At 42.4% G+C, this 24654-nt stretch overlaps 1 protein-coding gene across 1 annotated transcript in view; it reads left to right on the plus strand.

Annotated features, from left to right (window-relative positions):
- AAGAB (alpha and gamma adaptin binding protein) overlaps positions 1-24654 on the plus strand; it is a 54668-nt gene that overhangs the window by 26719 nt on the left and 3295 nt on the right. Inside the window, exons 6-7 of the mRNA XM_047074904.1 lie at positions 19824-19906; positions 20763-20859. Of these exons, the coding sequence (XP_046930860.1) occupies positions 19824-19906; positions 20763-20859 (180 nt within the window). The remainder of the gene's footprint in view (positions 1-19823; positions 19907-20762; positions 20860-24654) is intronic.

The following is a 24654-nucleotide window of genomic DNA, read 5'->3' on the forward strand; positions in this document are numbered from 1 at the left end:
TGACACTTGAGTGTTTGTTTTTAAAAAAAAATTTTTTTTAACATTTATTTATTATTGAGAGACAGAGACAGAGCATGAACATGGGAGGGGCAGAGAGAGAGGGAGACACAGAATCCGAAGCAGGCTCCAGGCTCCGAGCTGTCAGCACGGAGCCCGACGCGGGGCCTGAACACACAAACTGCGAGATCATGACCTGAGCCGAAGTCGGATGCTTAACCGACTGAGCCACCCAGGCGCCCCAGCACTTGAGTGTTAAGTGAGATCGGGGCCCTTTAGCTTGCCTGAGATATGACCTGACCCACGTCATCATCAGCGAAACTCCTTGTGGTATAGTAAGCTACTCCTTCCCCTTTTCTTCCCTTCTGTCCTTCCTCTTCCTCACTTTATTCTTCCTAGGGGGGATCCTAAAGTGTCTCTTGCATTGAATTGCAATGTAGATTTTATTCTTTTTCAGTAGCAGTCAAAATAAGGCCCGGGGTGCCTGGGTGGCTCAGTTGGTTAAGCGTCCAACTTCGGCTCAGGTTGTTTTGGACACTAAACGATATTCTTTGGAGAACTGCAGAGCAAAGAGGCATGCCACTGGTATTTCATGGCTCTTTGCTCTGAGTGTGTCTGCATTCTTCTTTTCTCCTCAGTGTTGGTACGCTGATTTGCCATTAACAAAAAACCAAACTATTGCCATCAGCTTAATTCCAAGATTAAGAGGATCCTGAACTACGTGGTAAGAAGGAAACTTAACTGTCTTCTCTCTAGGAGGAGCCCTAGATATGGAAATGCAGTGACATTTGGATGCAACCCAGGTCTTAGGAAGCGTGAAGGTCACCCTTTGTGTAGCGTCACATCTTAGATTAGAGACTGAGCTCTGTGTGGTTGTGGGGTGGGACCTCTAACTCTTCCAGAGTGACCTACTTCCTGTGCTCTTTGCAGAGCCTCGCTTTGCTGGCGGTCTCCCTGCCCAGGGAGCTGCTCCTTCCTCCCAGCAGGCTTTTCTTGAATGTCTGCTAGCAGGTGCTCAGACTGGTTAATTTGTCTTTTGGGGACCTCCTCCTCTAGATTTCTCTCACTCCCCTCCTTTCTCTTTTTCTTCTTCTGTTTCTCTCTTAAAAAAAATTATGGTTAATAAACGAAGCATAAAATTTACCACGTTAACCGTTTTTATGTATACAGTTCAGAGGCATTACTTATATTCTCGTTGTTATGCAGCCATTCCCACTCAAAGTTTTTGTTTGTTTGTGTGTTTTTGAGAAAGAGAGAGAGCAGGGGAGGGGCAGAGAGAGAGAGAGAGAGGGAGACAGGATCTGAAGCAGGCTCTGTGCTGACAGCAGAGCGCCCAAAGGGGGCTTGAACTCCCGAACCACGAGATCGTGACCTGAGCCAAAGTCGGATGCTTAACTGAGCCACCAAGGCACTCCTCAAAGTTTTTTAAACCAAAAAAATTTTAAGTTGCAAAGTTGGTTGACAGAGAAAGACATTAGAGGTCTTTGTCGTGGTCATCATCTTCTTGTTTTTTTTTTTTTTACTGCGAGTTCATCCAGTTATTTTAATGATGGAAGAAATGTTTACACAAGATTTTAGAGTATAGTAAGAGAGGTAGTGTGCCGAATTCATTCCAAGGCTAGCTAAACACACCCTGATCCAAACCTCTAAAGATCGTTGCCGGTAAAGAAACTTTCTCATTTGTGAACATAGATGCCATGATTTTAACGAAAATATTAGCACTTAACTACTGTAATACATAGCCTCATGCATTATTATATTGTAATGAAATCTCTCCTTTACTGCTGTTTCTCTAAAGAATCAAGTAGCAGTTTCCAGTCCTAACACTGCCACTCAGTTATGTGACCTTAGATCTCATTTTTTTTCTGGGCTTTATTTTTAATCTGGAAAATGAGGTTGATCCCCATGCATGGCTCCCAGCTCTGGCTGCACATTTGAATCACCTGAGACCCTTTTACAAGCTGTGGCTCAGACAAACCATTTATCTCAGAAGGGAGGGGCAGCTACAGTATATATTTTAAGTGCCTCAGGAATTAAAATATGCGGCCCTGGCTGACAACCACTGACATCCAGGATAGTCATCTAGTGTGCTCCATCCACAGGAGTAAATTAGGCATTCTGACAGAAGCATTAGCCTGGACTGACTTGCTTTCTCCCATTCCTAAATCGTGGTGTATTTGCAAGTCAGTCCTCTGACATACAAAGCCAGAGGGAAAAGACAGGCTTGCCCAGCGTAGAGTCACCTAGAGGCAAAGGCAAAAATAGTGGGCACTGCCTTCCATACTTCCTTGGTGCCTGTTTCTAGGAGGGGCTAGTGTTAGGACAAAGTCACCGGTGTTCGTATTACATAAGCCTCCTTGAGATCCGAAAGAAAGAATAGCCTTTGTAAGTAGCTAATTGTCTAGGAGCATAAGTGAGATCCAAGGTGTACCTGAGCCATTTGAGTTTTTCTTCTGTCAACCTCAAATCTCTCTCTGGTCCATAATTTAAATCCAATTTCAAGTTCATTCATGCATTAAAAAAAATACTTATTGGTGCACCTGGGTGGCTCAGTCGGTTAAGTGTCCGGCTTCAGCTCAGGTCATGATCTCGCGGTCTGTGGGTTTGAGCCCCGCCATCGGGCCCTGTGCTGACAGCTCGGAGCCTGGAGCCTGCTTCTGATTCTGTGTCTCCCTCTCTCTCTCTCTGCCCTTCCCCTGCTCACACTCTGTCTCTTAAAAATGAATAAATGCTAAAAAAAAATTTTTTTTTAGGTATTTATTGAGTGTGTCTCGTGTGCCACTTATTGTTTTGTGTGCTTGGAATACATCAGTGAACAAAACGCAAATTTGTGTCCTTGTGGAGTTTTCATTCAGGTGGGGGGCAGTAACCAATAGACAACACAATTAGTAAATTGCACGGCATGTTAAGGAGGTGATAAGCCATATGAAAAAAATAATGAAGCAGGGCTGGGGATTGAGGTTGCCAGATAGACTGCAGTATTAAATTGGGTGGTCAGGGTTGGTCTCCTTGAGCGCTTGAGATTTGAGGAAGGAGATGAAATGCTGCACCAGGTGCTATCTGGGAGCAGAACGTAGCAGGCATAGGGAGTAGGTACAGCAAGAGGCCCTATGGTGAAAGCACGCCTGATGTGTTTGAAGAATATCAAGGAACACACAGTGGCTGAGGGGAGAAGGTCAGAGGGGGCGGAGGATCAGGTTATTCGAGGCCTTGTAGGCCATCAGGGAAACTTTCACACCTACTTAAAGTCAGCTGGGAGCTGCTGCAGGTCATTGAGTAGAAGGGTGAAGTGATCCAGCTTTAGGTTTAAAAGGACCACCGTAGCTGCTGTGCGGAGAAAAGGTGATGGAGGTGAGGAGGAAGCAATAAGGTCTCTTAGGGGCCATTGCAGTCCTGCAGGTAAGAGACGGTGGTGGCCCGGATCAGAGCTGTAGCAATGGAAGATGTAAGAACAGGTCACATTCTGGATGTATCTTCAGGTAGAGCTAGCCTGATTTCCTGATGGTTTGAGGTGCGATATGAGAGAAAGAGAGCAGTCAAGGACTGCAGGATCTGGGCCCGAGCAATTTGAAGGATAGATTGCCGTCAACTACAATGAGGAAACTACAGATGGGGCCGACTGTGAGGGCCGGGGTGACATATGAGTAATACAGCTTTTGACATGTTATCTTTGACATGGCTACTAGACTTCCCAGTGGAGATGTCAAGTAGCCAGTTGGATAGATGTGTGGAGTTTCAGAAGAGAGGCAGATGCATGGCCTGGAAGGGCTCACCAAGGGAGTAAACGTAAATAAAGTGGACCAAGGACTTAGCCCAGGGACATTCCAACATCAGGAGAAGAGAAGGAACCAGCAAAGGAGACTGAGAAAGAATGACCTATGAGGTAGGAAAATCAAGAGAGTGGAGTCCTAGAAGCAAAAGTGGAGTGCCCTTCAGGTGGAGGGAATGGTCAGCTGTGCCAAATGCTGCTCGCAGGTCAGGTAAGGTGAGAACTGAGCATTGACCTCTGGATTTAGCAATATGGGGACCACTAGTGACCTTGAATAGAATAGTTTTGGGAAAGTAGGTGTAAGAGATATTAGAAGGAGAGAAATTGGAGACAGTGACTATAAACCTCTCTTGAAAATTTTGCAGAGAAAAGGAGCAAAGAAATAGGTGGGAGCTACTGAGAAGAGTGTGGCTAAGTTTTATTATTTTTTTTAATTTTTTAAAATAATTTTTTAATGTTTATTTTTGAGAGAGACAGAGCACTATTGGGGGGAGAGGGCAGAGAGCGAGGGAGACACAGAATCTGAAGCAGGCTCCAGGATCTGAGCTGTCAGCACAGAGCCCGATGGGAGGCTGGAGCTCACGACTCTGTGATCATGACCCGAGCAGAAATCGGACGCTTAACCGACTGAGCCACCCAGGCGTCCCAGGTTTTATTATGTTTTTAAGATCAGAGCAAGAGCAGCATGTTCCTGGGCTGAAGGGAAAGAGCCAGTAAAGAATGAAAAACTGATGATGTAGGAGGGAGAAAGGAAGGTTGTTGGAGTGATGTTCTAGAGTAGGTGAGGGGCCAGCTCCAGCGGATAAGCCGAGGGATCAGCTTTGGACAGGAGGAGGAGAATGGATCTGTGGAAAGAGGCAGGAAGGGAATATATTGCTGGGTGGGGAGATATGGTGTGGAAATCTGTGGAAGTTTCTTCTGATTGCTTCAATTCTCTCAGTGAAGTAGCAAGGCAGGTTCTCAGCTGAGAGGCCAGAAGGAGGTAGCATTAGGGTTTGAGGAGGGAGAAGGAAATACGGAAGTCCTCTAGAAAAGAAAGAATGTGAACCTAGTGATGTAAATAAAGTAAGGTTGCCAGCCAGCATGAAGGGGCTCACTAGAAATGTGGTATGATAAATTGAAAGTGAAGTCAGGCAACGTGTGTGTGTGTGTTCCCCAGCTACCTTAAGCTATATGGGTGCATGAACAGAGTAATCAGTTGTGCTTTTACCAAGCAAGGGTATCACCACAAGAGAGATGGAAGGAATTAGTGTATGTAAGAGAGTAACTATGATGGTTGTGGAATTTAAAAGAAAGGGAGAAAGAATTGGTGGGGATAGGGTCAGTGAAAAGGTGATAGTTTGGAGGTGCCAGTGGAGTTGAGGAATAGTGGGATTGAAGCCGTGTTGGGATGGAGTGGGTGGAAAGGTGGGTGGTGGTCAGAGAGTGGGAGGCATGAAATTGAAATTATGGGGAGTTGTTGCTATTGGTAGTGATAAGGTCTTAGGCATGACTGGGAGCACATGGCTGAAGTTGGATAGAGGACAGCATCGGTAGAGGACAGAGATTGTTGGAAGGATATATATGTCTACTGAACTTGCTAGGAATTCAGGCAGTAGTATTGGAGACAATGACATTGGGCCACTAATTAAAATTGTGAAGAAATGAGGGGAGGGTGGTGGGGGGGGCTGTTGGATGATGGTAGTGAAGTCCTTAGACACTTTCCTTCGAATAAAGATTGTCTTTGTGGAAATATCATTAGGCTTTTATATTTGGGGGAGATTTTAGGAGTAATTTAATCCACTGATTCTCCACTGAGACCCACTGGAGTTATGGGAGTGCATATCACATGCTACACACGCCGTCTGGAGATCCTTGCCTGGTTCCCAGTAACAATTACTTTAACTAGTAAGTCAGCATTACCAGTTGGTTAATAGGATGAGTCTCTCAGCTACATTGGATTAGAAAACTGTTAGGAGGGGCACCTGAGTGGCTCAGTCGGTTAAGCATCTGCCTTTGGCTCAGGTCATGATCTCATGGTTTGTGAGTTCAAGCCCCACTATGTGCTTACAGCACAGGGCCCACTTTGGATCCTCTGTTCCCCCCTCTCTCTGCCCCTCCCTTGCTCGCGCACACATGCCCCCTCCGAAGCTGTTAGGAACTTTTGAGCTAGTCTCTTCTATCCAGTACAGGAATGGCTTCTATGGCCAGATGACCATCCATCCTTTTTGGCTGAGTGCTTCAAATAACAGGTCCTTCAGTACTTTGTGAAATAGTTCTAGAAGCAATTAATTTCATAGAGAAATCAAAGAACTGTGTTATTACTTAGCAGATAGAATATTTTTTTATGCTGGTAGTTTGGGGAAAGGACATTTGCTTTACTTTGTCATGGAGTGGTGAAAATGTTCTCTCTGAATAATGTATTGTCTCTGCTTCTCCCTGTTACTGGCTTTCATTTTGATCACTCTTCTTCCTAGTCTTTCTAGGAGGTGAAGAATGGTCCAACGGCACTGGAAAAAATGTAGCTCAGGGCTACTGAAGTAATCAAGGGGAGGGGAAGAATGGAGATTGTCTCAAGTAGTAAGTTTGGAAAAACCAAAGCTGAGAAGGGATTTAATTGGAATCTGTAGTATATATAGGGTAGATACGGACTTGATTTCCCAAATCCCAGACTACTATAACTTAGGGACATTTCCTAAAGCTTAAAATGGTTTACCAATTACAAATAAAATGAAAGCATTATTGAACATAGCAGGAGGTAGTTTATGGAGCACATTACACTAAGAGATGATCCAAGCAGAAAATAGATATGGTTCCAAAAGGGGCTGCAATGAATTCTCATGAATGATAGTTGTTCCTAATTCAAGTGGAGAAAAGTACTTTACCTGAAATTTTAAGACTGTTATCTTGGAGAGCAATCACGTTTTTCTTCCCAGCATTTTTGATGCGTATTTTTTCTATCAAGTCTTGTACTGGGTGGGTTGACTCATGTTCTTGAATTTTGTAGTGTTTAGTAAAGGGCATTGTTTTCTTTGTTACGAGAGTGTGTGTGGATTGGCCAGGTGAGGGCCTGTAAAACGGAGACTTTCCATGCGTGCGTCTTCCTTTTACAGATGGGGGGTGGGTGCGGGTGAGTGAGGCATCAGGGAGGAGAGGTGACTTACCCATTCTCACAGAGTGACTCAGTAGCTAAGGTAAGACCAGATGGCAGGTTTCCGACCAGGATTGTTGTTTGTTTTTCCATTACAGCATGTTGACTTACGTTATTGGCTGGTTAGAGAAATGAACGCAGAGCGGTTAAATAATTTACCCAGGCTGCATGGGATATTACTGGCACAGCCAGATGAGTTCATTCCCTCAGCCTAGGTATTCTGGCATGAGTGAGATTTTAATGAGACAGACTGGAAGTAGTTGATCCTAGCTGAGATTTGGACGTTTTTGCTTATTGCGTTTAAAATAAATCCTTTTAGAGGCGCCTGGGTGGCTCAGTGGGTTAAGCGTCCAGCTTCAGCTCAGGTCATGATCTTGCTGTTCCTGAGGTCGAGCCCGACATCCGGCTCTGGGCTGACAGTGTAGAGCCTGGAGCCTGCTTCGGATTCTGTGTCTCTGTCTCTCTGTGCCCCTCCCCTGCTCACACTCGGTCTCTGTCTCTCTCAAAAGTAAACAAACATTAAAAAGTAAATAAAAATAAAACCTTTTAATTTTAGAGTTTTATTTTATATATTGCTTAATTGAAGTACAGCTGACATACAGTGTTATTAGTTTTAGGTGTACAACATGGTACTTTATGCCCTGCTCGCCACAGAGGAGCTACCATGTGTCACCTTGCAACGCCATTTCAGGATCACTGACTGTATTCTCTATATGCTGTACCTAATATCCCCATGATTATTCATTCCAGAACTGGAAACCTGTCCCGCCTACTACTTTTTGCCCATTTTGCCCATCCTCCACACCCTCACAACCATCAGTTTGTTCTCTGTACTTAGGAGTCTGTTTCTGCTTCTCGTTTGTTTTGTTTTTCAGATTTCACATCTAAGTGAAATCATACGATACGTGTCTCTCCTCCTGACTCATTTCACTTAGCGTAATACCCTCTAGCTTCATTCGTGTTGTCACAAATGGCAAGATTTCATTCTTTTTTATGGCTGAGAAATATTCCATTGTGTACATATATCACATCTTTATTCAGTCATCTGTCCGTGGACACATGGGTTACTTCCATATCTCGGCTGCTATAAATACTGCAGGACGCCCAGGGGTGCATGTACCTTTTTGAATTCGTGCTTCTGTTTTCTTTGGGTAAATACCCAGTAACGGAATTACTGGATCATATGTTATTTCTATTTTTAATTTTTTGTGGAACCTGCTACTGTTTTCCACCTGACTATACCAATTTACACTCCCACCAGCTGTGCACAAGGGTTCCCTTTTCTCCACTGCCTCGCCAATACTTGTTGTTTCTTATCTTTTTGATTCTAGCTGTTCTGACAGGTATAAGGTGATATCTCATTGTGGTTTTGATTTGCATTTCTCTGATGGTTCACAGTGATATTGAGCATCTTTTCATGTGTCTGTTGGCTTAGAAAAATGTGTGCCCATTTTTAATCCGATTATTTGTTTTTTGGTGTTGAGTTGTATACATTTTTTATATATTTTGGATATTAAGTCCTTACCAGATACATCATTTGCAAGTATCGTTTGCCAGTTGGTAGATTGCCATTTTGGTTTTTTGTTCGTTTCCTTCACTGTGCCAAAGCTTTTTATCTTGGTGTAGTCCCAATAGTTTATTTTTGTTTTTGTTTCCCTTGCCTGAGGAGACCTATCTAGAAAAAGGCTAATGTCAAAGAGATAACTGCCTATGTTTTCTTCTAGGAGTCTTATGGTTTCAGGTCTCACGTGTAGATCATTAATCCGTTTTGAGCTTATTTTTGTGTATGGTTAAAAAAAAATGGTCCAGTTTCATTCCTTTTTATGTAGCTGTCCAGTTTTCTCAACACCATTTATTGAAGAGATTGTCTGTTCCCCATTGTATACTCTTGCCTCCTTTGTTGCAGATTAATTGGCCTGGATTTATTTCTGGGCTCTCTGTTCTGTTGATCTATGTGTCTGTTTTTGTGCCAGTACCATATTGTTGTGATTGCTGCAGCTTCGTAGTATATCTTGAAATCTGGGATCGTGATACCTACAGCTTTGTTCTTTCTCAAGATTGCTTTGGCTGTTTGGGATCTTTTGCGGTTCCATAAAAATTTTAGGATTAATTTGGTTTTAGTTCTGGGAAAAGTGTTGATGGTAGTTTGATAGGGATTACATTGAATCTGTAGGTTGTTTTGGCTTGTGTGGACATTTTAACAATACTAACTCTTCCGGTCCATGGGCGTGGAGTAGCTTTCCATTTCTTTGTGTTGTCGTCAGTTTCTTTGATCAGTGTTTTACAGTTTTCAGAGTACAAGCCTCTCACTTCCTTGGTTAAGTTTATTCCTAAGCATTTGATATTTTTGGTGCAATTGTAAATAGAATTGTTTTCTTAATTTCTGTTTCTGCTACTTTATTATTAGTGTCTAGTCATGCGACCAACTTCCGTGTATTAATTTTGTATCCTGCAACTTTACTGGATTCATCTGTTATTTCTGATAGTTCTTTAGTGGAGTCTTTAGGGATTTTTATCCCTATTTTATATGATGTATAGCATCATATCATCCTCAAATAATGATGGTTTAACCTCTTTCTTGCCAATTGGTGCCCTTTATTTCTTTTTTTGTCTGTTTGCTGTGGTTAGGACTTCTAGTACTGTGTTGAATAAAAGTGGTGTATTTGGACATCCTTGTCTTTTTCCTGATCTTAGAGGAAAAGCTCTATTTTTCACCACTGAGTGTGATGTTAAGCTGTGGGTTTTTCACACACAGCCTTTATTATGTCAAGGTATGTAGCCTCTAAATCCGCTTTGTTGAGCTTTTTTATCATGAATGGTTGTTGAATTTTGTCACGTGCTCTTTCTGCGTATATTGAGATCACACGATTTTTATTTTTCATTTTGTTAACGTGGTATATATCAATCACATTGATTTGCAAATATTGAACTATCCTTGTATCCCTGGGATAAATCTCACTTGATCGTGATAAATGATTCTTTTAATGTATTATTGAATTCAGTTTGCTAATATTTTGTTGAGGATTTTTTGCATATATGTTCGTCAGGGATAGTGGCCTGTAGTTTTCTTGTTTTGTAGTGTCTTTGTCTGGTTTTGGTATCAGGGTAATGCTAGCCTCGTGGAATGCATTTGGAAGCTTTCCTTCCCCTTCTGTTTTTTGGAATAGTTTGAGGAAAATAGGTATTAACTCTTCTTTAAATGTTTAGTAGAATTCACCTGTTAATCCATCTGGTCGTAAACTTTTGTTTGTTGGGAGTTTTTTTGATTACTGATTCAATTTCATTACCAGTAATTGGTTTGTTCAAATTTTCTATTTCTGATTAAGCTTTGGAGGATTGTATGATTCTAGGAATTTATCCATTTTTTCTAGGTTGTCTAATTTGTCAGCATATAATTTTTTGTAGAGTCTTAATAATCATTTGTATTTCTGTGGTGTTATTATTTCCCCTTTCATTTCTGATTTATTTTTATTCATTTTTTTTACATAGGTCTTCTCTCTTTTTCTTGGTAGGTCTGGCTTATCAATATTTTTTATCTTTTCAAAGAACCAGCTCTCAGTTTCATGGATTCTTTTTTCCTGTTGATTTTATGGTCTGGTAATTCATTTATTTCTGCACTGATCTTTATTATTTCTTCCTTCTTCTAATTTTGGGCTTGGTTTGGTCTTTTTTTTCCCTAGTTCCTTTAGGGTGTAAGGTTAAATTGTTTGAGATTTTTCTTTGTTTCCTGTATCGCTATAAATTTCTCTAAGGGAAATTTTGTTTAGAGGGATGCTTTTGCTGTATCTCAAAGATTTTGGACCATGATGTTTTCATTTTCATTTGTCTCCAGGTACTTTTTAATTTCCTCTTTGATTTCTTCCCTGACCCTTTGGCTGTTTAGTAGCATGTTTTTGGTTTTTTTTTTAGCCGCCACATGTTTGTGTTTTTTTCCCAGTTTTTTTCTTGTAATTGATTTCAAGTTTCATATTGTTGTGCTCAGAAGATATACATCATATGATTTCAATCTTAAGTTTATTGAGACTTGTTTTGTGACCTAACATATGATGTATCCTAGAGGATGTTCCATGTGTACTTGAAAAGAACGTGTATTTTGTCATTTTTGGATGGAGTGTTCTCTATATAGCTGTTAAGTCCATTTGGTCTAGTGTGCCATTCAAAGACACTGTTTCATTATTGATTTTCTGCTTGGATGTAACCGGAGTGCTGAAGTCCCCCATTATTATTATATTATTGTCAGTTTCTCCCTTTATGTCTGCTGATATTCGCCTTATGTATTTAGATGCTCCAGTGTTGGGTGCATAGATATTTACAATCGTGATATTCTCTTGTTGGGTTTAAAATAAATCCTTTTTAAAAGGCTGTCTGAAATGGTGGGTCTATTCTATTGTTCTACACTTAATCCTAAGTACAGATAAAGCTCTAGATAGTTAATGTAATAAATACTTACACATTACTTGTGAGCGTAAGATAGTTTATTTTAAATCATTTAGAGTCACAAGGAATTATTCTCTTCAGTTTGAGGTAAAACTCTTATGTACACGGATGCTCAGTTAAAGTGTTTTTGTCACTTAATTTCATATTGTAAAAGCAAACAGGTAAAATTGTAGTACTAAAGTTGTAGGCATATTATTAGTTTAGAAAGAGTTTTAAAAATCTTCTAACATAAGACATAACTTTTGGGTTAACTTATAATAACCTGGTTTTATATTCTTGGTGCTACCAGTGTCTTGTTTCATAAACATTCTTAATGGGGCATCATTGCCCCCAAAGGGGTGAAAATTGATTCTGGGGGGTAAAAAAAATTATTCATTTTATATATGAAGCACAGATCTACATATACTGTGTAAACATACATACAGTATGTTTGTGATAATATTTCCGTGGGGAGGGTGTATCATGCATGATTAGGAATAAAAGTCTATAAAAGTCTAAAAAGGCCAAGTGGAGTTGTATTTAACCCTAGTACCTGGCACAGAGCTTCTAAGGTAATATTATAAATTAGTAATTGGTTTGTGTCCTGATCCTGAAACAGCTCCAGATCTATAAAGGTGAAGGGAGCATCTTTTATTATTCACTAACAAGCCCCTTTTCAACCACACCTGAGTTATGTTAACTTTGGAAAGCCCCTAAACGTGGGGGGCTGGTTGTCAGGGGAACCAGCCACGTGAGTAGAGGGTTGCAACCTTTAGCCCCACCCCCTGACTGGTTGAGTTAGGGCTGATGGTTGAGTTAGGCACCTAGGGTCCAAGATTTAGTCAATCGTGCCTGTGTAAGGGAACCTCCCTAGAAACCCTAAGCAACCTTCCAGGTTGGTGAACACACTGAGGCGCTGGGAAGGTAGCACACTCTGATACGTTGCCCTGTGCGTCTCTTCCATTTGGCTGTTCCCGAGTTACATTCTTTCATTTTAAATTGGTAAGTTTAGTAAGTTAACTGACTTGAGTTCTGTGAGCCATCCTAGCAAAGTATGGAACCAAGGGAGGGGTCGTGGGAACTCTCAATTTATAGCCAGTTGGAAGTTCAGGTGACCACTGAGACTTGTATTTGGTGTCTGAAGTTGGCGGGGAAACGAGGGCAGCCTTGTGGGATTGCGCCCTTAGCCTGGGGGGTCTGGGCTAACTGTAGGCAGTTAGTATCAGAATCGTAAATGGTAGGACATCCAACTGACATTATATGAGAATTGGAGAGTTGTACGGTGTGGAAAAACCCACACATCTGGTGTCAGAAGTGTTGGTTATGAGTAGAGAAGGAAACAGCAGTTTTTCCTTTAGGGGCCATGATGAAAATGGTTGAGAAACAGTGAGCTGAAGGATATATTCTAAACTCTTCCTCAGAGGAAATGCCCAGATTCCACTGTCTTCATTGTAATCTAGTTTCTAGTGATGCAGGTGGGTAAGGATTAAGCAGAATTTTAATAGTGGAAACAGCAATTCTTTCATTTGATAGTTTTCTGTGTTCCCATTATAAATGGAAAGAATTAGGGGCACCTGGGTGGCTCAGTTGGTTGAGCGTCCGACTTCGCTCAGAGATCGGTTATGATCTCGCGGTTCATGAGTTTGAGCCCCGCATCTGGCTCTGTGCTGACAGCTCAGAGCCTGGAGCCTGCTTCCTATTCCGTGTCTCCATTCTCTCTCTGCCCCTCCCCTGCTCGCTCTCTCTCTGTCAGAAATAAATATTAAAAAAATTTTGTTTAAATAAAAAGAAATAATCATTTATTAATGTATGCTCTCCCCGAATTTCCTTGGTAACAAGACACTGAAGTAGAAATCCCAGATTCCAGTTTAAGGAACAATTTACAACTGGGGTATGGAGCAGTGGCAAGAAATAAGTACCAAAAACACAAGGTCTGTCTGGTTACCTGATACCTAGCCTACTCTCTTGAGAAAGTAGATGGCTAATGCCCTTAGTATATATATATATATATATATATTTTTTTTTTTAATGAATTTTTTTTTTCAACGTTTATTTATTTTTGGGACAGAGAGAGACAGAGCATGAACGGGGGAGAGGCAGAGAGAGAGGGAGACACAGAATCGGAAACAGGCTCCAGGCTCTGAGCCATCAGCCCAGAGCCAGACGCGGGGCTCGAACTCACGGACCACGAGATCGTGACCTGGCTGAAGTCGGACGCTTAACCGACTGCGCCACCCAGGCGCCCCGTATATATATTTTTTTTAAAAGAGAGGGTAAAAAATGATTGAATAAAAATTTAATCATTAAATTTAATGTTATCGGAACATAAAACAACATCAAATTAATGAGAGGGAGAGTGGTAAACAAAGAGGGTTCTAGAAGGTCTGTCTCTGCCTTGGTCATCTTGGGAAAATGGCATCATGTCTCTGGACCCCAGTTTCCTCATCTCTAGGATAGGGTAGAATTATACCAACATTACATTCTGTGGACTCACATTCCTTGAATCAGAGTGAGTCGCTCCTCTTTTTATCCCATGCCTAATATTGTGGAACTTTTGAAGGAATGATTTGAATGATCTCTTAACACTTGTCTAACTGTGAATGTTGTGGTCAAAAATAAAATAAATAGATCCATGTGTGTGTGCGTGTGTGTGTGTGTGCGTGCGTACTGAAGGCATAACTTGGTGGAAGAGGTTTGTTGTAAGAGAACAAGGGGAAGAGGGCATTGTGAATAATTAGAGAAGATGGAGTAAATGAGTCAAATGATGAGACTATGGTTTAAAAAAAATCGCCCCCCCAATTGTCCATAAGCAAATGAATGGTGGGAGAGCCCTTCAGGCTAGTCACCCTGGAGGTAAGGCAGGCCCCCACCTGTGGCCACCATGCAAAACATTTTTGGTAGCTTTCCTTTGGTATTCTTTCTAGAACTGGTTATGAACTACATAAGAAAAGTCCTCTTTTTCTTTATGGTAACATCTTATGGTTCCCCACACTTGGTTCTGAATGAGTTTTCACTTGATTCTAAACATTCCTCTGAGGATTTTCAAGAGTGTGCTTCAGGCTCTGGAGATGTGACTAGGGTGGAGTCATGACTGAAATTAGTGTAGGGGTGCCTGGGTGGCTCAGTCGGTTGGGCGTCCGACTTCAGCTCAGGTCACGATCTCGCAGTTTGTGGGTTTGAGCCCCGCGTCAGGCTCTTTGCTGATGGCTCAGAGCCTGGAGCCTGCTTCGGGTTCTGTGTCTCCTTCTCTCTCTGTTCCTCCCCTGCTCACACTCTGTCTCTCTCTCTCTCAAAAATAAATAAAGATTTAAAAAATTAAAAAGAAATTAGTGTAAAGCTTTCCTTTACAACTTTGGAAAAGACAGTACTCATTCTGATGTTTAGTGCAGTTTGTTAAGAAATTGTGTGTATGCGTGCATAGAGAAAAGGAGCAGGAGGACATATACCAAAGCATTGATTGGCATCTTTTATGGTTTCATTTTCTTCTTCATACTGTTCTCTACTTTCCAAATTTTCTATGGTGAATATTTCGTTTATAGTCAGGATAAAGGGAAAAAGCATAGTCTGGTTACTTTCTGGTTATGTTCATTGTATCTTCAGGTATTGGCAGAAACAGTTCTAGACTTGGGAGCAGGTGCCCCAGTGTGGGAGAGCACGGATTCACATACTGCCAGCTACGGTGCATCAGAGTTTTGTCTTTTCAAGCAATAAATAGTTCATTGAAAGAGAATAAATCAGTTTTTCTAATTCTTCTGTGATTTCAGAATCATTCATTTCATTATGTCAAGCAGAAGTGGAATGTGATAGGGGCACCTGGGTGGCTCAGTCGGTTAAGTGTCTGACTTCTGCTCAGGTCATGATCTCACGGTTTGTGAGTTCCAGCCCCGCATTGGGCTGTGTGCTGACGGCTCAGAGCCCGGAGCCTGCTTCGGATTCTGTCTCCTTCTCTCTCTGCTCCTCTCCCACTCACACTCTGTCTCCTCTCTCAAAAATAAACATTAAAAAAAAAAACAACTTTTTTTTTTAAAGAAGTGGAATGTGAAAAAGATGTGTAGGCTTATTTCCCAAATACTAGTGAAATCATTTTTGATGGAGTACTTGCTTAAAATAAGTTTTCATGGTGTGATTTAAAAATAAGAAAAAATAGGCCCAGCGTCTCTATGGGAGTCGAAAATCTTAGCTGTGGTGTAAGTGGGGTCACGTGTATCACTGGGTAGAAAACAAAATATTTTGTGGGGAGAGAAAGGGGATGTAAAGAAAAGTTGAACTTCTACAGATGGTGCCAACTAATTGCCGCTTTAAAGAAATAAAAGCTGAATATGGACACAGAAGATACATAACAGGTCATCTAAGACGTTTTGGGTGTGTGGTCGTGGAAATGCTTAATATTGTAGCTGTGTTGTGTAGAAATTTGAAGTAAAAACCTCTCTGGCTGACACAGTGCAGCCTGAGTCCTATCAGGCCGTCAGCGGATATCCCAGCCTCCTTCGTATGTTTAACCTTCTGCTAAAATTTCCCTTTGGGCCCAAGTTTTCAGTTCTGTAAGTGTCTCAGGGAATGGAAGTCACAGTTGCTGTGTGAAGTGCATGTTACGTTTCTATAAAAATCCCGGGCTTTTATTTTATTTTTTAATGTTTCTATTTTATTTTTGAGAGAGAGAGAGACAGAGCATGAGTGGGGGAGGGGCAGAGAGAGAGAGAGGGAGACACAGAATCCAAAGGAGGCTCCAGGCTCCTAAGCTGTCGGCACAGAGCCCGACGCGGGTCTCAAACCCACAAACTGTGAGATCATGGCCTGAGCCGAAGTTGGTCGCTCAACCGACTGAGCCCCCCAAGCGTCCCCAAAATCCTGTGCTTTTAGATTTATGAAGAGATACCCAGACACTGTCATCTATATGAAATTTTCTGGAAACTTATTAAAAAAATAAATATATAAATAGAAGCTCCTCCCCAAGGCACATGAAATCTTTATTCTAGAGGCCATAGCTCTGTTTCGGACACTTGTGTAAGAATTCTGTGCTAATGACCAGCACCACTAGAGTTTTTCATGACTATCCTTTTTAAAATCTAGTATTCCACAGGTGCCAATTGAGTAGTCTGAAATGGAATTAGATGTTTTTAGGACCAGAGTTTAATATACTTACTGTGCCTTCCAGAAGAATTTGTTTTCCACCATTAACAACTTCCCTTTTCTCTAGCTCTGAAGCTCCAGAAGAATCCGTTCAGTAAGTGGATTAATTTATTCCTTCCTGGTGTAGTGTTTTGTGGCATCGATAAAACGAGAGGGGCAAAAGCCAATTTCAACAACTACCTGCTAAAGAAATAAATTCTTCTTAATAGGGATGATATTTCCATGCCCTGAGTCCTGGGGAGAAAAATCTGGCAAACAAGAAAAGATTTATGTAATCCTTTCCTATGAGAATGGTTTTACAGTGGGTGCACACGGGCAGAATTTTGCTAAACACGTTTTGAACTAGGCAGGACTGAGTTTCTTTAAAGCCGTAGGTGGATAAAATATCATCCAAGTTTTTTTGAGCAACATTAATGTGCGAGCGATCCGCTTTGTATAAACAAGAATGAATTGCTTTTCTAATCATGACAATTGCTATGTTTCTGATCTCCTTAAAATATAAGCAGGGGAACATCGTGAACTCTCTTGTCAGTTGACTACATTTCTCCGTTGTTTATAAGAAAATCCTGAGCGAAAGTCCTTCCAGCTTATTATAATTAGTCCAAAACCTGATTATAAACTCGTAGTCATCTGTGAACCTTAAAAGGATTAGGAAACTTAAGGTTCTTGTTTTTCTATTTAGTAATTTTTTTAAAAAGCCCAGCTAATTCAGAGCTACTGTAAGAGAGGCGAAAGAGTACCTCTTCATAAAATCACAGACACCTAGGGCAGAAAGGACCTTCACAACCATGAATATAGCACTCCTCTTATTTGCCGGATCAAACAATTGAGACACAGAAAGATTCATTAATTTGCCCACGATCACATGGGGAGGCAGAGCCAGGAATGAAATCCAAGCTTTCTGACCTGGAGCCCAGTTCTCTTCCCACTATTCAGACTTTTTCGTGATCTACAGTGATGAGTCTGGCTCTTCTAACTCCTGTCCCTCCCAGACCCCCTCCTTGGAGGCAGCCACTATAAAGAATGAGGGACTTTGGGGTGCCTGGGTGGCTCAGTCAGTTAAGTGCCCGACTCCGGCTTAGGTCATGATTTCGCGGTTCGTGAGTTCGATCCCCGAGTCCAGCCCTGTGCTGACAGCTTGGAGCCTGCAGCCTGCTTCAGATTCATATTCTCTCTCTCTCTCTCTCTCTCTCTGTCTCTCTTTCTCTCTCAAAAATAAATAAAAACATTAAAAACATTAAAAAAAAAAGAACGAGGGACTTTTAACAGACTGTTTTGATCAAACAATATGCCTAAGTTGACACAACATTGCCTTAGTCTTCATGGATTGCAGCCTGGCCTGCCAAGTTTAGGTGATGCCCAACAGAGGAAAAACATAAGCCGTGGAATTAGAATAGGCAGGGATTTGTGAATTGGATTTGAAGATTACCGCAGGCCCACTGTATTTCCAGTAACAGAGGTGAGGACTCTCTTACAGCAGTACCCTATTACTCAGGTACTGCCTTTTGTACAAAGAGCCTCAAGTCTACTCTAAGAGCTCCGTGACATGGAGAATCCCTGTCAGAACACTGAACTGTGTACAACTGCTTTAAAATCTATAGCACATTGGACCAAATATCCCAGGCTCTCTGAAGCCATCGGCGTGAGACACCACATGGATCTACTTCTCTCAGCCTCTGGGTCTCCGCTGCCTTCCTTGGTGTCACCTTAGCGCTTGGTCCTTGCGTGAGACGCACCCGAGCACTTGGCCTGGCGTGTTCCTGGCAGAGTGACCGAGTTGGATGAGGAGGTAAAAGGGGCTCCAGGGGTACGTGGACGCTGGGATACGGTGTGAGAAAATCAACAGGCCCCTGGTGCTGCCCAGCGCCCACACAGGTCCTGCAGCGGGCAGGGTACCTGCGGGGTGAGAGGCCGAGCTGGAAAAAGCTGTGCGGCCTAGCATGTGCGGTCGTTGTGGTGTCGAAGGACGGAGACGGCAGGTGTCTCTCTGTTGTCAGCACCTCTGTGTGACTGTCTGGCAACAGATTTCACACGACGGGGGTAGGACCTAGGAACCTCTAGGTGGTTTAAAGAGCTGAGGATGGGTCCGGGGAAGGGACAGATAGAGGAAAGGCAAGGGGAAGGAAGATAGCTTTTTGACAACTGTACCTTTAGACTCCTGGATTGTGGGTGTCGCCTTCTACTCTAAAGTAGTGATTTTCTTTTCTTTTTGTCCTTCCGACTTCCCTGATCCCTGTCCTTCAAAGATTCTCCTGGAGTATGTGTGAGAAGTTCAGCTTTCGGGGCACCTAGCTGGCTCAGTTGGAAGAGCGTGCGACTCTTGATCTTGGGCTCATGAGTTTGAGCCTCACGGTGGGCGTAGCGATCACTAAAAATAAATAAATAAGTAAACTTCGAGAAATGGAAGTTCAGCTTCCTTGGTGTCTGCCCCAGAGATTCTGCTTCAGTGAGTCTGAGATAGGGTCCTTGAATACCAGGCTAGTTTTAATAGGTGTTCCAGGTGATTCTGAGGAAGCTGTGATTGGCGCTAGGGCTGTCGTCATTTCTAGATGTTCTGCTCCAGATTTGTCCTCCATTGTAAATACAAACATTAAGAGTATAGGGAGTCCTTATCCCTTACAAAATGAAAGCTTTATTTTAAAAAGCATGCATGCTCCTTTTCACCTGATGATAACGCACCTGTGTTGCTTTTTTGTAAACGTTTCTGAACATTTGAAACACCGTTTGAAACACTGCCATATTGGTTCATAGTGACTATTAAAACATGAGTGCTGTTAACCTTTGCAAAAGAACCACTGAGTGGTCTTGTTTGTTGTGGTGGACCTGCCATTATATTTGGCCTGGACCTGTGTCTGTGAGTTTTAAAAATTATTCAGAATTGAGAGAGTATGGTGATTGTTGGTGACTATTTTCTTAAGTTTTTATTCCAAAAAAATTCATATTTTCAAATAACAAGTATGAAGAAAATGCAAGCACGAGTCCATGCATTAAGATCTATAAATTCCTGGGGCGCCTGGGTGGCTCAGTCGGTTAAGTGGCCGACTTCAGCTCAGGTCATGATCTCGCGGTCCGTGGGTTCGAGCCCCGCGTCGGGCTCTGTGCTGACAGCTCAGAGCCTGGAGCCTGTTTCGGATTCTGTGTCTCCCTCTCTCTGACCCTCCCCCGTTCATGCTCTGTCTCTCTCTGTCTCAAAAATAAATAAACGTTAAAAAAAAAATTTTTTTTTTAAAAAGATCTATAAATTCCTAATGTCCCAGAGTAACAGTTTTTATAGTTAGAACTTTTATAATGAGGAAATAGCCACTGTGTCTTTATCACGGTCATTTTAACACTTTACAACGTAAATAACAAATGTCCGTGACTGGATTGTTTTCTTTTCAGATAGGAACCAAGGCTTTAGCCTTCTCAGCTCATTGGCTGGAGCAAACCATAGCATTGGGTCAGCAGAGATGCGTCACTCAGAGGTAAAGATTTTTCCTGGATCCTTTGGTTTTAATTTCTCCTTGTCATTATGACTCTTTACACCATTTGTCATTTTTTCCTTTCCATTTAAGAGGCAGCAGAAAATAGTTAAAACAAGGATAAAAAGAGAATCTAAAACAGTCCTCTTGTGCCTGGTGCCTGTTGAGAGGAGGCTGGTCCAGCATTAAAGCAGTAAGCCCTTTCAAGATGATCACAATTTAGGCTCCCCCATGGGGTTTTTTGGGCTAACGTACTTTAAAAAGCGTGCTAGGATTTCCTTGAGACATAAAGTTGCCTGCAGATCTTTATGAAATAAAATTGATGGTTCTTTCTCAATACTTCCCATGTACGAGGCCCCGTACAAACCAGAGGCAGGGTCCCTGTCCTCAGTGAAGTTCCTAGTCTGACTTCAACCCTGTGTCCTCAAGGTCTTTGATCCAAGTGTGCCTTGGTCAGCTTGCTGGAACCAAGAGCAAATGACACAGTGCCATGTGGTCTTTCCAGGCAACTTTTTCATCAGTCTTGAGCTCTTTGAGATATACTTACATTGATTTTTGCATTTTGAATAAAACATGGCTCTTAAAGCAAACAAAAAACCACGTTTTAATAGCCAGTAGCAGAATCATAACACTTTCTAGTTTTTCCTTGAGGGAAAATACTCCTGAGTTAGTGAATTTTTAGCCTCTGATTTTTTTTTTTTTTTTATGTGACATCAACCCTTCTTCCATCTCTCTTTGTCTCTAGCTCCCATTATTGCTTCTCTAGAGCCAACCGGGGAGTGGAAGTGTGAGCCTTTTTGGCTTTAGTTCTGAAATAGCCTGCAATTAAATTACTGCTTGTGTGTATTTCCCTCAACAGCAGCCCCGTTTGCCAGCAGCAGCTAGGACTGAATCTCTCTTGGATCATCGGGGCGGTGCATCTAACACAACAGATGCCCAGGCAGATAGCATCGTGGGTAAGTTCCTCCTTTGGCTGCCAGGAGACAGCTCTGTGGAACTTTGAATAGGTGTGGGACATACATCATCGAGGGGGAAATTGACTTTGAAGATGAACAAGGGAAGAAAATGGCTTGTGTACCCCAATGAACGTGAGCCTGGTGGATGGCTGTCAGCGAGGGAGGGAGAATCGCCATGTAAGCAATCTGCGGGTACCGTTTTCTCTCTGATTCTCTCAGCAGGATCCTGATCCAGATCATCTTAGCTGAGACAGACAGAACCAGGTGGTGAAACAGCTTTATATCTCCATATTCCAGTGTTTTTCATAGTATTTAACAGTTGGCAGAATTGATGGTAACAGGAATAATACAACTTTATAAGCCCTTGCACATCCTTTTAAAGTTCCTTTATATCTACTTTCCTGTGTTGGGTAATGAAGTTCAGCAGAAAAGTTATTTTATGGAGATGACGCTGAGGCCCAGAGCAGTTTAATAACTTGTCCAAGGGCATCTAACAGGAGGGTCCTGGAACCGAAACTCGAATCCACTCAGATGTCCAAAAGCCACGGGATGTGGTTGATAATAACTGTAAAATGTTCTCTTGTTGTGGAACTGCGGACAGTTCTGCGTTCTCGCGATGCCACCACCACATGCTGCCCATGTGCAGCTTTTAAAACACTTTCTGATTAGAAGATAGTCCGGTAGAAAACTTAAGTGTTTGGAAATAGAAACATATAAAGAAGGAAAAATTACATATAATCTCTTTTCTCTTTCATATATTCAACCTTGTCTTTTAGTTGGGTCCCTCCTATTGGTTTAAAAAAATTTTTTTTGGGGGCGCCTGGGTGGCGCAGTCGGTTGAGCGTCCGACTTCAGCCAGGTCACGATCTCGCGGTCCGTGAGTTTGAGCCCCGCGTCAGGCTCTGGGCTGATGGCTCGGAGCCTGGAGCCTGTTTCCGATTCTGTGTCTCCTTCTCTCTCTGCCCCTCCCCGTTCATGCTCTGTCTCTCTCTGTCCCAAAATAAATAAAAAGAGTTGAAAAAAAAAAAAATTTAAAAAAAAATTTTTTTTAATGTGTTTATTTTTGAGAGAGAGAGACAGAGCATGAGTGGGGGAGGGGCAGAGAGAGAGCGAGGGAGACACAATCTGAAGCAGGCTCCAGGCTCTGAGCCGTCAGCACAGAGCCGGATGTGGGGCTCCAACTCAGGAACAGCGAGATCATGACCTCGGCTGAAGTCAGACGCTTAACCAACCGAGTCACCCAGGTGCCCTTCTCCTATTGGTTTTAGATGTGCTAAAGTCTCTGTCATGGGAAAAAAAAAACCAAAAACAAACAACAGTAACCACACTGAAGAGGTAGGGAAGACAAGAACTGGCTGAATAACATGGGGAAACAGCATCTGACTAAATACCATGAGGCTAAAAACAGAACTGAACAGAAATAGTGAACTCTGCCTAATACATTTGATGCTCACAGGAGTATGGTTTAGAAATCCTGACACAATATATATTTTAGATGTATCAGGGTTGAAAAAATTAAAAAAATATAGATAATGAGAGCTAGGTTTCTCACTGTCCGAGAAAGAAGTCACATAAGGAAAGAAGAAGGCGGGATGCACCGTTTGGTACTGGGCTGGAACTGAAGGTGTTAGCGTGACGGCATACTTCTGCGCTAGAGCAATAGAGAGAGACGTGTGTACGCGTCCTACCGCTTTCCACTGAGAGGGCCTGGAAGCACCATACTCCAATAGCAGTTGGCACCTTTAGCATTTAAATTCTTTTTTTTTTTTTTTAATATTTATTTTTGAGAGAGATAGAGAGCGAGTGGGGGAGGGGCAGAGGGAAAGGGAGACACAGAATCCGAAGCAGGCTTCAGGCTCCCAGCTGTCAGCACGGAGCCCGACGCGGGGCTTGAACTCATAAAACGCAAGGTCGTGACCTGAGCCAAAGTCGGACGTTTAGCTGACGGAGCCACCCAGGTGCCCCACCACCCTTAGCATTAGATCTTGGTTTTTAAATACCATCCTCCAATAAAAGGATCCAGGGTCACTTGGAGAAGTGATTGATTCCAAGGCTAGAGACCGGAAAAATGCAGGATGAGCCTAGAGTTATCCTGTGGGGCCAGAACGTGAGGAGGTACTGGAAGAAAAAAAAAAAAAAAAGGGAGCATGTTGAAAGGGTACCAGAACTAACTTGAAAGAGATTCCTGTGGCTCATTCTGGAACAATTTGACCAGCAAAAATGAATTTAGTAGGGGCTCTGGGTGGCTCAGTCAGTTAAGCGTCCGACTTCAGCTCAGGTCATGATCTCATGAGTCGTGGGTTTGGGTCCCGCGTTGGGCTCTGTGTTGATAACTCAGAGCCTGGAGCCTGCTTCCGATTCTGTGTCTGCCTCTCTCTCTCTCTCTCTCTCTCTCTCTCTCTCTCTCTCTCTCTCTCAATAAATAAACATTAAAAAAATGAATTTAGTATTGGGCTGTAATCCACAGAATAAAATAAAATATCTGAATCCATACTAGCATAAGAAATAACTGAGTAAAAAAACAACCAGGGAAAAAAGGGAAGTTCTTCTTTATGGAAGAATTCTGATAAAGGTAGAAGGAATGAAGGAAAGAAAAATCATCATTAGCGACACACCACAGTAAGAATTGTCGTTGTGGCCAAGATCCACCAATGAACATTAAACTTAGGAGATGAGGGGCGCCTGGGTGGCGCAGTCGGTTGGGCGTCCGACTTCAGCCAGGTCGCGATCTCGCGGTCCGTGAGTTCGAGCCCCGCGTCAGGCTCCGGGCTGATGGCTCGGAGCCTGGAGCCTGTTTCCGATTCTGTGTCTCCCTCTCTCTCTGCCCCTCCCCCGTTCATGCTCTGTCTCTCTCTGTCCCAAAAATAAATAAACGTTGAAAAAAAAAAATTTAATAAACTTAGGAGATGAAATTTTGAGAAGAGACACAATGCTTGCATGTTCCACAGTATCTTTCCCAAGATATTTATTTAGTACAGAGAGGATAATAGTAACTTTACACTGGAGACACCCGGCGGACACCAGTTTTAACATCAGTGGTAATAAGACACACTGACATCACCTGTCCCCTGACAGGAGGCACTGAAAGGGCACGTCACTTTTGTGGTCTTCATGCCAAAGGGGCATAGCCTCAGTCTAATAAGAAACCATCAGACAAACCCAGTTGGAGGGACATGATACAAAATAACTGACGAGTACTCTTCAAAAGTGTCAAAGTCATGAAGGATGACAGAAGTCTAAGGAACTATCACACTTTGAAGAAGACTAAAGAGATCTGACAGCTGAATTCTGTGTAAGATCCTGGAACAGGATATTAGTGGGAAAACTGGTGAGGTCTGAATGAAGTCTGTAGTTTAGTTAATAGCACTTTACCATTTTGAACTTCTTGACATCCATAATTGTCCTTTAGTTACATAAGATGTTAATGCCAGGGGAGGAAGGCGGAACTTACTATTTTCGTAACTTTTTGATAGTACCGAAATTATGTCAAAATTAAAAAAAGGCAAAACCAAACCAACAAAGGTAAAACATCTGTCAACCCCGCAGTTCCCTCCTCTCTACTGAACTTCTTTCCGTCCCTCACCCACTATTACTCTTCAGCTTTTGTCCCATTTGCCACTGAAACAGCTCACCAGTGACCTCCATGCCACTAAATTTCGTAGACATTTTCCAGTCCTTGTCTTAACCTCTTGACAGCATTCAACATTGTGAATCGGTTCCTTTTTGAAACATTTTCTTTGGCTCACCCAGCACATGTCCTGGTTTTCTTCTTACCTCTCTGGTTATTCCTTCTCT

This window comes from Lynx rufus, unplaced genomic scaffold (assembly GCF_022079265.1).
Source record: "Lynx rufus isolate CCGP_SWC_20201006 ecotype Redwood Valley unplaced genomic scaffold, mLynRuf1.p SCAF_13, whole genome shotgun sequence".
NCBI lineage: Eukaryota > Metazoa > Chordata > Mammalia > Carnivora > Felidae > Lynx > Lynx rufus.